This window comes from Sinohyriopsis cumingii, unplaced genomic scaffold (assembly GCF_028554795.1).
Source record: "Sinohyriopsis cumingii isolate HCF-2022 unplaced genomic scaffold, ASM2855479v2 utg001339l, whole genome shotgun sequence".
Lineage (NCBI taxonomy): Eukaryota > Metazoa > Mollusca > Bivalvia > Unionida > Unionidae > Sinohyriopsis > Sinohyriopsis cumingii.
In genome coordinates, this window is record NW_028315985.1 from 2,118,392 (window position 1) to 2,132,779 (window position 14,388).

At 34.0% G+C, this 14,388-nt stretch overlaps 1 protein-coding gene across 2 annotated transcripts in view; it reads left to right on the plus strand.

Moving 5' to 3' along the window:
- LOC149772628 (cell adhesion molecule CEACAM5-like) overlaps positions 1–9,774 on the plus strand; it is an 89,061-nt gene extending 79,287 nt beyond the window's left edge. The window contains exons 11-14 of one of the 2 annotated variants that reach the window (XR_016417659.1): positions 2,124–2,200; positions 2,742–2,778; positions 3,968–4,047; positions 5,659–5,681. Coding sequence is in view for 1 of the 2 variants with exons in the window: in XM_089947569.1 (XP_089803695.1) it covers positions 2,124–2,200; positions 2,742–2,778; positions 3,968–4,047; positions 5,659–5,696 (232 nt within the window). In the remaining variant the exon portion in view is untranslated. Of the gene's footprint in view, positions 1–2,123; positions 2,201–2,741; positions 2,779–3,967; positions 4,048–5,658 lie in introns of both variants that reach the window. The other variant, XM_089947569.1, reaches the window with a different exon arrangement.
- Positions 9,775–14,388: the final 4,614 nt, after the last annotated feature.

The following is a 14,388-nucleotide window of genomic DNA, read 5'->3' on the forward strand; positions in this document are numbered from 1 at the left end:
GATGCTGTTGATGTACCACCATATGGATGTAAAAGTGATGCTGTTGATGTACCACCGTATGAATATAAAACTGATGCTGTTGATGTACCACCATATGAATGTAAAAGTGATGCTGTTCATGTATCACCATATGGATGTAAAAGTGATGCTGTTAATGTACCACCGTATGAATATAAAATTGATGCTGTTGATGTACCACCATATTAATGTAAAAGTGATGCTGTTGATGTACCACCATATGGATGTAAAAGTGATGCTTTTCATGTACCAACACATGGATGTAAAAGTGATGCTGTTGATGTGCCACCGTATGGATGTAAAAGTGATGCTGTTGATGTACTACCATATGTATGTAAATGTGATGCTGTTCATGTACCACCATATGGATGTAAGAGTGATGCTGTTGATGTACCACCATATGGATGTAAAACTGATGCTGTTGATGTACTACCATATGGATGTAAATGTATGCTGTTCATGTACCACCATATGGATGTAAAAGTGATGCTATTGATGTACCACCATATGGATGCAAATGTGATGCTGTCGATGTACCACCATATGGATGTAAATGTATGCTGTTCATGTACCACCATATGGATGTAAAAGTGATGCTGTTGATGTACCACCATATGGATGCAAATGTGATGCTGTTCATGTACCACCATATGGATGTAAAAGTGATGCTGTTCATGTACCACCATATGGATGTAAAAGTGATGCTCTTCATGTACCACCATATGGATGTAAAAGTGATGCTGTTCATGTACCACCATATGGATGTAATAGTGATGCTGTTCATGTACCACCATATGGATGTAAAACTGATGATGTTCATGTACCACCATATGGATGTGAAAGTGATGCTCTTCATGTACCACCATACGGATGTAAAAGTGATGCTGTTCATGTACCACCATATGGATGTAAACGTGATGCTGTTCATGTACCACCACATGGATGTAAAAGTGATGCTGTTCATGTACCACCATATGAATGTAAAAGTGATGCTGTTGATGTACCACCGTGCCTGTTTACTAGTGGAAGAGATGCAACACAACCATTTACTGGTTTTCATGGTGAGTGTGATGCCATGTGTGTACTGCCCTATGGATCTCATGCCTGCCTGTACAAATGACTTGGAATGTCACCGCCACCTCAACAAAATGCATCTGTCAAAGAAAAGTACACTTTGTCTGTGGCTTTGCCAGTTACTGTGACTTTAAAAGTCGATTCCAAACTGTCAAGGTGAAATGGTTTAAACATATGTCGGACCGACACCCAGACAAATAGCCAGAGCTGGATTTGCCTACATAGGAGAAGGATTTCTCCATGGTATCCACAATGTCGCTAACTTTCTTTGGTTGGACCCAAGTAATGTTAAGTGTCTGTGTTTCTTTTCATACTCTGTTCTTTAAGAAACCAGATTGGCTAGGAGTCAAACGTTAGACATTACCATTTTCATGCCAACCCAATAGACTTTTGTAGGGCCTATGGATCATTCTTGACAACATCTAATTTTGTATTTGTATATGTGTTTTTGGTAATGCATTTTTTAAACAAAATGTGCACTCATGTTCTCATTGGAAACATTCTTTTATATGTGTATCATTTTGTTTTAATTATAAATAAGAATGGTATTTATCTACCCTAACTTACCCATCCCTCTGTCATCCATTTTGTTTTACATGTGTAACATTTTTGGATTGTACATATCTGTGAAATTCATATTTGCCTCCATCTGTCTTTATCATCTGTTTTCTGTTAATTTTGATACCGTATGGGCATTTTGTTGTATGTTGTATAAGTCATCACATTATTAATATCACTTTTGTCATCTTTATGTTTTGTATAATTGTGGTTTCTTGTATTAAAGGACTGGTTCCCCAAAATAAACGTAAATAAAGCAATCCTAATAGGGTATTTGCCTCCTACACATATTAGATTCATGAAAGTGGTTGTTGGATAGCAAGGGTAGTGCTTGGATTAAATATACACACAAGACCTATGGAATGCATTCTCTGGTTTTGTTGCGTTTTATTTGCTTGCTTTCAAAAGAATGTTTTCAAAGACATAAATCTTCACATGGCCAATGCATTAAATTGACTTTGTTAAAATTTCAGAAGCCTCGAGGCCAGTACTGGAAAGAGCGAAGGTCCACAGATTAATGAAAAAGAAGGTCAATATCTAGAACTTCAACGTAAGTTATTTTTTTACCCGCATGTCACTGTCACAAGTAAAATTTAGGCATGGTTATGTTACCTGCATTATTGTAATTTAGTGTCTGTTTATGAAGGCTAACAGCATGACAAGTTCCCTGAGTCATTGTCTAATGTATCAAGTTCTTTTGTTACTAATATGCAACTTCCATTCAAGCCCTTGATTACTGCGGATGCAATAAACATGGAAATGTTGAAGACAATAGTATCAAAGTGTTCTCAATTAAACTTTGAACATTTTTTTCTTTCATTATTAATTACTATTTTGTTTTCTCTACAAATGCCTCAGTATTGCCCTGTTGTCCGTAAATTTAAGATAAACATCCATAAGATATGAAATTTTAGTCATTGGGATTAAATATTTCACATAAATTTTAATCATGAAATAAACATTTCATTAGCGTGTGCTAAAGCAATAAAAACTCAAAGAAAAGCTTCATTTATGCTATAACTTTACTAAGCAAAGATCTTTAAAGTCAGATTATTATTATTCTTATTATTATTCTTATTATTATTATTCAGACATCAACAGTGAAGGCAGTGAAAACCTAAATGTCAGGTATTGTAATTCTAATGCAGTCAAACAATTGTGAAGTATAGTTTGATTGGCTACCTTGAATATTAGTGTGAAGTTTAGAGATTAATTTGTTCAGTTTATTTAATTAATTCTTCACAAGTTAAAAAAGAAAGTAAAATCATCATGCCATACAATGCCATACCATTACTACATGAATAATAATGTGGTTGTAGTGAAAAGAAATATGGTTATGTTGCAATATACATTGCATTTATAAGATTGGAATTATGTAATGTGAAGACATTACACTGATTACTACATGAATAATATATACAATATACATTGCATTTATAACTGGTACATTGAAATTATGTCTTGCAAAGATATTACACCGATTGCTTCTCAACGTAGTTAGATGACTTAAAGCCTTATTGTTAATTGTCCCTTTTTCCAGTTTGCTGATGTTATCGACTGTGTTTGATAATTTGTAATAAAAAACAAATGTAATGTATTACTTAATTCTAGGCTATCATAAATTATTGTTCTGCTAGGTCAAATGTGTTAAATGTTTGCACATGTGTGTGTGTCTCTATTTGTATCTTTTTCATCAGCGTCTTCAATAAAACAAGCTAGGTGAATGTGAGGTGATCGCTGAAATAGAATATATATTACTTTGACCGCTTCGGTGGCCTAGTGGTTTGAGTATCTACCTAGGTTATGGGAGGTCGCAGGTTTGAACCCCTGCCGGGACAAACCAAGCACTTAAAATGATGGTACTTATAACAGCTGCCTTGCTAGGTGCTAAGCATTAAGAGGTTAGTGTTAGGACTGATCAGTCTGGTGTCAGGATAATATGACTAGGTGGGACATCACGCTACATGTCTGGCATGATGCTCGTGTGCTAGACATTGCTATAAACTGTCACACTGCTGACATTGTAGCAATAAGACTAACAATTTTTTAAAAGCTACATAAAATATCCAAATCACACACACAGACACACACTACTATTTAATTTATAAATAACATCAGTGTTTTTTAACCCAGTTGGTATCGGTTACTTGTTAAATTGTTATAAGGGAAGAGTTATTATTCATAGCCTTATTAATATATTCAAAATTCTTTACTCTCTGTTTAAACTGAACATCAGAATGTAGATCACATAATTAGAATTACCAACGCTCTTCTATTATTATTTTTATTTATATTATTTATATTATTAATATTGTAGGTCATCGAGGATAGGATTCTACGAAACGATATGTTCAAGTCCAAATGATCAAGAACATGTATATAATGACCTCTCTAGTGGTAAATGCACACACACATACACACACACACATATATGCATATATATATATATATATATATATATATATATATATATATATATATATATATATATGGGTTGGGGTGTTTGTATGGATGTGTGTATGTTTTTGAATATATGAGAATTAGCAACCATTAGCAATACTCCAGATCTTTGAAGATCTATTCTGCTATGGGTAATCTTTAGTATTAATGCAGACAATAAAAGTTACTTCACTCGCACTTTAAGGTATTCTGGTTCATTTTTGTCACACGTTTGTGACAATAAGACCGTGCTCAGAGACTGGAATAATGTCCTAAATCCAACATTGTGTACATTTCAATAATTTAGAATTTAGTAAAAACCCTTCAGCCTTCTTGCATCATCATATGTTCCCAATTAATACCATCCACTAGTCATTAGCCTCGCTTAAATATTTATTTGTCTTTTTATATATGACAATGGCAGACAGACTCTGGTCTTTCTTGTACATTTCAGAAACTTATTCACACATTTCAAACAAAATACTGTGGACTCAGTCTGTCATGCTGGTAAAGTTTTTCACTGAAGAAGTGCCAGATTTCAAACGGTTGCTAAGTTGGTATAAATGGTCAATAACGATTCAAAATGTTCCTTTGCTGACACTAATCCGAGCTCTTCAGCAAGGTGATCAATATAATTTTAGGGGCTGGTGTCCCTATTGCCCCCCCTTCCAGTGCCCATTGGGGTTAAAAATGCACCTGTCACACGCCCGCTCCTATGATTAAAGAGAAAGATCCATTCATATCAATTCTTCTGCCAAATGACCCCACCCGCAAGGCAAATCACATTAATAACACAGAAAACACAGGGAAGACACATTTCCTCCACCAGTCTAGGCTCTAGTAGTGTAAAACAGTTGAGGTTCATTCTCAGATGCAGAATCTAAGGTAAAGGGATGCCCTTTCAACTGCGATCCTGAATTATTACTAACAGTGTGTGCGTGTGCGTGTGTGTGTGTGTGTGTGCTAGCTCCACTTCATGTACTAATTTTTTACTGGCTTCACATAGTTGGTGTTCATATAGAAATACAGTATCTAAAGTATAAAGATGTTCACCACTACGTTTTATTGGGTCCTGTAGCATTTTTATTAGCTAATCTAGCTCATCAGCTGCGCCAATAAATATTCAATTTTACTGCCATCATTAAATATGCAGTGGAGAAATATTGTACTTCATACAAGTGTTAGGTGATAACAATGTAGAAATTTAAAAGTTTACGTTAGATTTAATATGCATACTAATGTAGCTGTAATTCATTCTATGAAAATGCAGAAAATTTGTTGAATAAAGTGAGTGGAAAAGCGTTAAAATCAAACAAATCTGATATCCCATAAAATGAGGGAAGAAAATATAGATTATTACATTAAATTGAAATGCAGGTTTATTCCATATCAGTTTTAATATTTATCTGTACTTTAAATATCTATATGTGGACATCATTGGATGGTTTTAAGTGGCTTGATTATATTTAAATTTCTTCAGAAATATTTTTCAATGATATTATATATGTTTTGTTCTTTGTTTCACACCTATGATGCTGGTAATTAATGTTATTTCATCCTTATTTTCAGGAGAAAGAATTGTATATGAAAACACGACTGTTTCATGAAAACATCATTAACAGTACACATAACCAGGAAAATATTTGAAGAAACGTTTTTCCAAAAGGGATGGCTTCACTCATCAGAAACAATTTTTATATCCGTATTACACATAATAGTGTAATTGAGCTTAAAAGTATGAAATTAAGAAACATTTTAAGATTTCACATTCCGAGGATTTCTCAAGTTTAAAATTATCATCATCATCATCATCATCATCAGTCTCATGACCTAGTGTGGCCGGTGAGGCACTGTGTTGCTGAACATCTACCCAGTTCCCTCCACTTGTCTCGATCATGTGCCCATGCCTGTTTCTCCACAAAACTTTTCCTGGTCCATTCTGTGATGTTGTCCGTCCACTTTTTTCTCTGTCTACCTCTCCTTTTGCCACCCTGAACGTTGCCCTGCAGGACTGTTGTGGATATACTGTTGGCTCTAGTGACATGGCCATACCATTTCAGCTTTCTCTTTTGGATGGTGGTGAGGAGGTCCTCATATTGGCCTACTTCATGCCTGATGGTATTAAGCACTTCTTCATTTGTGATGTGGTCCATGTAAGAGATGCCAAATATGGTTCTGTAGCATTTCATTTCAAGTGACTGGATTCTTCGTTGTAATTCTGCTGACAGGGTCCAAGCCTTACATGAATACAAAAAGACTGAGATGACTAGAGCTCGCAATAGTCTGATTTTAGTTTTCAGTCAGATATTCTTGTCTCTCCAGATGGGTCTTAGCTTTGACATAGCTGCCATTGTTTGTGATGGTCTTGACAAAATTTCTGCTCTTGATCCCTCTTCAGTGATTATGGAACCAAGATATTTGAACTGGCTCACTGTTTCCAGTTCATGTCCTCTGACTTTAATCTTGGCTGAGATTTGTTTGCCACTATTTGTCATCAGTTAAAATTATACAGAATAAATAATCTAAATATATACAATATCTAAAATACCCAAGCGAAGTTCTCATACATAAATGCACAAATGATGCACAGACATCTCCTGTATTTATCATACTCAGGTGATCCTGTTTTTAAGCATTTACTTGCTATTGCTTTGAATCTTTTTTTTTTCTTTGTTTTAAAACATGTAGCAATCATCGATGATATAAGTTGGTTAAATTTACCTCATGTACATACATTTAAAATGAAAGGTTGCATAATTATTTCAATGCTAATTGAATCAGTTGTACAACACAGATTTTGGCATAGTTTAACCCCATTCAAATTTGAACTTAAACAAACACTGCTTTCACTTGCATACATTTATGCCCTTTTGTAAATGTAAATACTGTACATATGAATTTTTTAAATGCCATTTTTGTTATACAATGGAAATCATTTGGAATATTATATAAAAATGAATGATAAAGAAGAGGCATCATTATTATGACTAGTACATTCTAAATACAGTAATACCTCGAACATTCGTGAGGTTAGGTTCCAGAACCAGTCACAGATCAGGAGGAATCGCGAATGTTTGGTATGAGTCACTAAAATGCTATAAAATGCTTATTTCTAGGGTTTAAACCCTAACTATGACCCAAATCATTGCCACACTAGCGCATTTACAATATGGTATACTAATATTACCCCTATACTAACTCATTGGCTGCCATTTTCTTTTGCACTCACAGTAAGGTAAAACCAAGTGACAAATGGGACTGTAAACTTAATGACTGACATTTTCTTGTCATTGTCAGGAAGGTAAACTAGGTAAACTTCATATGTCACAGAAGTCATATAACGAAGGTACAATTCAATAAAATAAAGAAAACATATATGTAGAGGGTACCAATGAAAATTTCGTGAATCTGTGAATTCGTGAATCCAGAAACATGAATGCACTAGGTATTACTGTACACCTATGAAACAAGAAAAGAGAAAATAAAATACTGGAATGCAAGGGTAAGCAAGATAGTTCTGTACAGAAAGGACCAGGTTGTTACAGTGTCAAAGACTATTGTGTAAGAATTGTTGAATGCAATGATGCAAAATAGAACACAAATGATATAAATATAAGATAATCACTCTTCAGGGACTATGTAATGGAATTAAAGATGATAATCTCCACATCCATTTTACTGACGAGCATGGAACTAATAACTGCTAGTCAAGATAAACGTGTAGAAGTTCAAGTTGATTACAATGGTTACAGCATATACATAATGTTACAAAAGGATGGCTAGCTATATATGGTTACTAGTAAAAGAATTAAAGAATTTCTAACCCTAAACTACATGACAATGTTTTACAATAGTTATATTGAATCTCATCTGGACTACATCAATTGAGGTAATGCTTCCAGAACAAATTTATTAAAATGAGCTTAAGGTAATACTGTCCATGAATAATGCATTTGAAGGTCATCTTTATCTATGAAAGAATATGTTTAAGAAAAGCTTAATTTGCGTTCAAAGTTTCCAATCGTTCCAGTGCCCAACTAAATAAATATGTTTAAGAAAAGCTTAACTTGTGTTTAAAGTTTCCAATCATTCCAATGCCCAACTAAATAAATATGTTTAAGAAAAGTTTAACTTGTGTTTAAAGTTTCCAAACGTTCCATTGGCCAACTAAATACATATGTTCAGTAAAAGGACAACTAATATCATTACAGATTCTAGCCTGTAGGTGATATGCTGTATGTCATGTAATCATTTTCTTCTTCCCAAGCTTACATTGAATGGTATACATTTAGTTTGGTTATCTGGGGTTCCATCATTTGGAAGGGTATACCTAAAGATTTTAAAGTAGCATCATCAGTGCCTTCCTATAATAACAGGTGTTTAAATTATATGCATTCCAGATAATGCATACAATCAGTTTTGAACAACTTTGTGTAATATTTGTATATGTATATATTATATCAAATGTGGGTGTGTTGATTTGTGTAGGTTTGTTTGTGTGTGAATGAATGAACAAAAATGTTTTCTATCATACATATTAGTGTATGCAATGCTTTCTGGGATAATATATTATTAGTTGCTCTTGTGTACACTAGTCCATTATTATTCATATGAAGTTTGTTTTCCAGTTGTAGTTTATATATTTGCCTTCACTCATGTAGATAATAAAGGGCCACAAGGAAAGTTAGGTTTTGTATCAATTAAGTCACTCTTATGAAATAAAGACTTTATTATTATTATTATTATTATTATTATATGATTAATATTTCCTCTAAACATCGTTGGGCTGACAATATTCATTGTACAAGTAAATGATTTAGATAGTTTAAATTAATACTACCAGATGCTGTATAATGAGTGTACAAAAGTAGTTTGACCAGATTGTTTGGTATATCTATGTTATGTATATTATTTTCAAAATAATGATTTTAGTAAGAAGCATTTATTTAATGGCATTTTAATGCTAATATTTTAACATCATAGTCTGCATTTTAAAGATGAGTCACGTCATGTATTATGTATAGTATTCATAAATTATAATATGATGCAAAGGAACAGTGCAAATAAACATCGCATAATCTCACGAGGACATTCACTGTTAAAAAGTCAACCTGACCTATATCCTAATAAGTCGATGTAAATTAGCTAATTTTCTTTTTGAATTTCAGAATTTCAAAATGCATAATGATTCATTTCAATGGCTCGTATTACATTGTATTATTATGGCATATTATCTTCTTATGCAAAAGATATTTTATGTATAATTTCTCATTCTTGATATTGTACTGGTCTTGGAAGAAATACTTTAATTTGATTGTGTAAGTCGTTTAACTTAATATCATTTGTTGAAACTACAGTAAACATTTGTTCAAAGAGACTTGGATAGCTATATAAATTTACCGTAAAATGTTCAAGGACATTTCAGGTGTATATATATCTCTATTGGATTTACTATGAATTCAATTAAAGGAAAATTGGATTTATAAACATAGTGATTCTTTTGTGGTATTGATACATAAGGACATAACAGTTTTCATTTGTAATACCTTTGGAATACATTGGGATAACTTGTAACTGATATGACGTTGAAGGTTGATGGAATTATTAACCATTGTAAGTTTATTTTTCATTGTTTTGCTTTGTATTTTAGAAAAATATATTCATATTTTAAAATATATAAAACTGGCTGGTGGTTGCTCTTTCTTGTTTTATAGTATAAGCCCCAGGTTGGTAAGAAGATGAAACAGAACACAAGATAGCAATGTTTAACACAGTGTCTTATCTTTATGAAAATAAGGTGCTATTATGTAATCAGTGAAAACACTTTCCTAATTTTGAAGTTGTAAATTCTGTTCATTTCTAAACCAATAATGATCTATAGAACAGATATATTACATATAAATGAATACTACTTTGAAATAGAAAGAAGCAAGGAATGACTTTAAATACGTGTTTTGTAAAACTTATTAATAATTATGTGATAGGAAATTAGGTGGAAAATTTAACTCATGACATCGACTGTTACGAAATCAAAAGGAATTTACCATAACACTATTTATGGCTTGTGGTATAAGTGATTGGGCTTTATACTGAAGGATTTACCATAACACTATTTATGGCTTGTGTTATAAGTGATCGGGCTTTATACTGAAGGATTTACCATAACACTATTTATGGCGTGTGGTATAAGTGATCAGGCTTTATACTGAAGGATATACCATAACACTATTCATGGCATGTGTTATAAGTGATCAGGCTTTATACTGAACGATTTACCATAACACTATTCATGGCCTGTGTTATAAGTGATCGGGCTTTATACTGAAGGATTTACCATAACACTATTTATGGCATGTGGTATAAGTGATCAGGCTTTATACTGAAGGATTTATCATAACACTATTCTTGGCGTGTGGTATAAGTGATCAGGCTTTATACTGAAGGATTTATCATAACACTATTTATGGCATGTGGTATAAGTGATCAGGCTTTATACTGAAGGATTTACCATAACACTATTCATGGCATGTGGTATAATTGATCAGGCTTTATACTGAAGGATTTACCATAACACTATTCATGGCATGTGGTATAAGTGATCAGGCTTTATACTGAAGGATTTCCCATAACACTATTTATGGCTTGTGGTATAAGTGATCAGGCTTTATACTGAAGGATTTACCATAACACTATTCATGGCGTGTGGTATAAGTGATCGGGCTTTATACTGAAGGATTTATCATAACACTATTCTTGGCATGTGGTATAAGTGATTGGGCTTTATACTGAAGGATTTATCATAACACTATTCATGGCTTGTGGTATAAGTGATTGGGCTTTATACTGAAGGATTTACCATAACACTATTCTTGGCATGTGGTATAAGTGATCGGGCTTTATACTGAAGGATTTATCATAACACTATTCATGGCTTGTGGTATAAGTGATTGGGCTTTATACTGAAGGATTTACCATAACACTATTCATGGCTTGTGGTATAAGTGATTGGGCTTTATACTGAAGGATTTACCATAACACTATTCATGGCATGTGGTATAAGTGATCAGGCTTTATACTGAAGGATTTACCATAACACTATTCATTGCATGTGGTATAAGTGATCGGGCTTTATACTGAAGGATTTACCATAACACTATTCATGGCGTGTGGTATAAGTGATTGGGCTTTATACTGAAGGATTTACCATAACACTATTCATGGCGTGTGGTATAAGTGATTGGGCTTTATACTGAAGGATTTACCATAACACTATTCATGGCTTGTGGTATAAGTGATTGGGCTTTATACTGAAGGATTTATCATAACACTATTCATGGCTTGTGGTATAAGTGATCAGGCTTTATACTGAAGGATTTACCATAACACTATTCATGGCATGTGGTATAAGTGATTGGGCTTTATACTGAAGGATTTACCATAACACTATTCATGGCATGTGGTATAAGTGATTGGGCTTTATACTGAAGGATTTACCATAACACTATTCATGGCGTGTGGTATAAGTGATTGGGCTTTATACTGAAGGATTTACCGTAACACTATTCATGGCGTGTGGTATAAGTGATTGGGCTTTATACTGAAGGATTTACCGTAACACTATTCATGGCATGTGGTATAAGTGATTGGGCTTTATACTGAAGGATTTACCATAACACTATTCATGGCGTGTGGTATAAGTGATTGGGCTTTATACTGAAGGATTTACCGTAACACTATTCATGGCGTGTGGTATAAGTGATTGGGCTTTATACTGAAGGATTTACTGTAACACTATTCATGGATTGTGGTATAAGTGATTGGGCTTTATACTGAAGGATTTACCGTAACACTATTCATGGCGTGTGGTATAAGTGATTGGGCTTTATACTGAAGGATGTACCACAACACTATTCATGGCTTGTGGTATAAGTGATCAGGCTTTATACTGAAGGATTTACCATAACACTATTCATGGCGTGTGGTATAAGTGATTGGGCTTTATACTGAAGGATTTATCATAACACTATTCATGGCTTGTGGTATAAGTGATCAGGCTTTATACTGAAGGATTTACCATAACACTATTCATGGCTTGTGGTATAAGTGATTGGGCTTTATACTGAAGGATTTACCATAACACTATTCATGGCGTGTGGTATAAGTGATTGGGCTTTATACTGAAGGATTTACCATAACAGTATTCATGGCGTGTGGTATAAGTGATTGGGCTTTATACTGAAGGATGTACCATAACACTATTCATGGTGTGTGGTATAAGTGATTGGGCTTTATACTGAAGGATTTACCATAACACTATTCATGGCGTGTGGTATAAGTGATTGGGCTTTATACTGAAGGATTTGCCATAACACTATTCATGGCTTGTGGTATAAGTGATTGGGCTTTATACTGAAGGATTTACCATAACACTATTCATGGCTTGTGGTATAAGTGATCAGGCTTTATACTGAAGGATTTATCATAACACTATTCATGACTTGTGGTATAAGTGATCAGGCTTTATACTGAAGGATTTACCATAACACTATTCATGGTGTGTGGTATAAGTGATTGGGCTTTATACGGAAGGATTTACCATAACACTATTCATGGCATGTGGTATAAGTGATCAGGCTTTATACTGAAGGATTTACCATAACACTATTCATGGCTTGTGGTATAAGTGATCAGGCTTTATACTGAAGGATTTACCATAACACTATTCATGGCATGTGGTATAAGTGATTGGGCCTTATACTGAAGGATTTACCATAACACTATTCATGGCTTGTGGTAGAAGTGATTGGGCTTAATACTGAAGGATTTACCATAACACTATTCATGGCTTGTGGTATAAGTGATCAGGCTTTATACTGAAGGATTTACCTTAACACTATTCGTGGCTTTTGTGGTATAAGTGATCAGGCTTTATACTGAAGGATTTACCATAACACTATTCATGGCTTGTTGTATAAGTGATTGGGCTTTATACTGAAGGATTTACCATAACACTATTCATGGCTTGTGGTATAAGTGATCAGGCTTTATACTGAAGGATTTACCATAACACTATTCATGGAGTGTGGTATAAGTGATTGGGCTTTATACTGAAGGATTTACCATAACACTATTCATGGCTTGTGGTATAAGTGATCAGGCTTTATACTGAAGGATTTACCATAACACTATTCATGGCATGTGGTATAAGTGATTGGGCTTTATACTGAAGGATTTACCATAACACTATTCATGGCATGTGGTATAAGTGATCAGGCTTTATACTGAAGGATTTACCATAACACTATTCATGGCTTGTGGTATAAGTGATCAGGCTTTATACTGAAGGATTTACCATAACACTATTCATGGCATGTGGTATAAGTGATTGGGCCTTATACTGAAGGATTTACCATAACACTATTCATGGCTTGTGGTAGAAGTGATTGGGCTTTATACTGAAGGATTTACCATAACACTATTCATGGCTTGTGGTATAAGTGATCAGGCTTTATACTGAAGGATTTACCTTAACACTATTCGTGGCTTTTGTGGTATAAGTGATCAGGCTTTATACTGAAGGATTTACCATAACACTATTCATGGCTTGTGGTATAAGTGATCAGGCTTTATACTGAAGGATTTATCATAACACTATTCATGGCTTGTGGTATAAGTGATTGGGCTTTATACTGAAGGATTTACCATAACACTATTCATGGCTTGTGGTATAAGTGATCAGGCTTTATATTGAAGGATTTACCATAACACTATTCATGGCTTGTGGTATAAGTGATCAGGCTTTATACTGAAGGATTTATCATAACACTATTCATGGCTTGTGGTATAAGTGATTGGGCTTTATACTGAAGGATTTACCATAACACTATTCATGGCATGTGGTATAGGTGATCAGGCTTTATACTGAAGGATTTATCATAACACTATTCATGGCGTTTGGTATAAATGATTGGGCTTTATACTGAAGGATTTACCATAACACTATTCATGGCGTGTGGTATAAGTGATCCGGCTTTATAATGAAGGATTTATCATAACACTATTCTTGGCATGTGGTATAAGTGATCAGGCTTTATACTGAAGGATTTATCATAACACTATTCATGGCTTGTGGTATAAGTGATTGGGCTTTATACGGAAGGATTTACCATAGCACTATTCTTGGCATGTGGTATAAGTGATCAGGCTTTATACTGAAGGATTTATCATAATACTATTCATGGCTTGTGGTATAAGTGATTGGGCTTTATACTGAAGGATTTACCATAACACTATTCATGG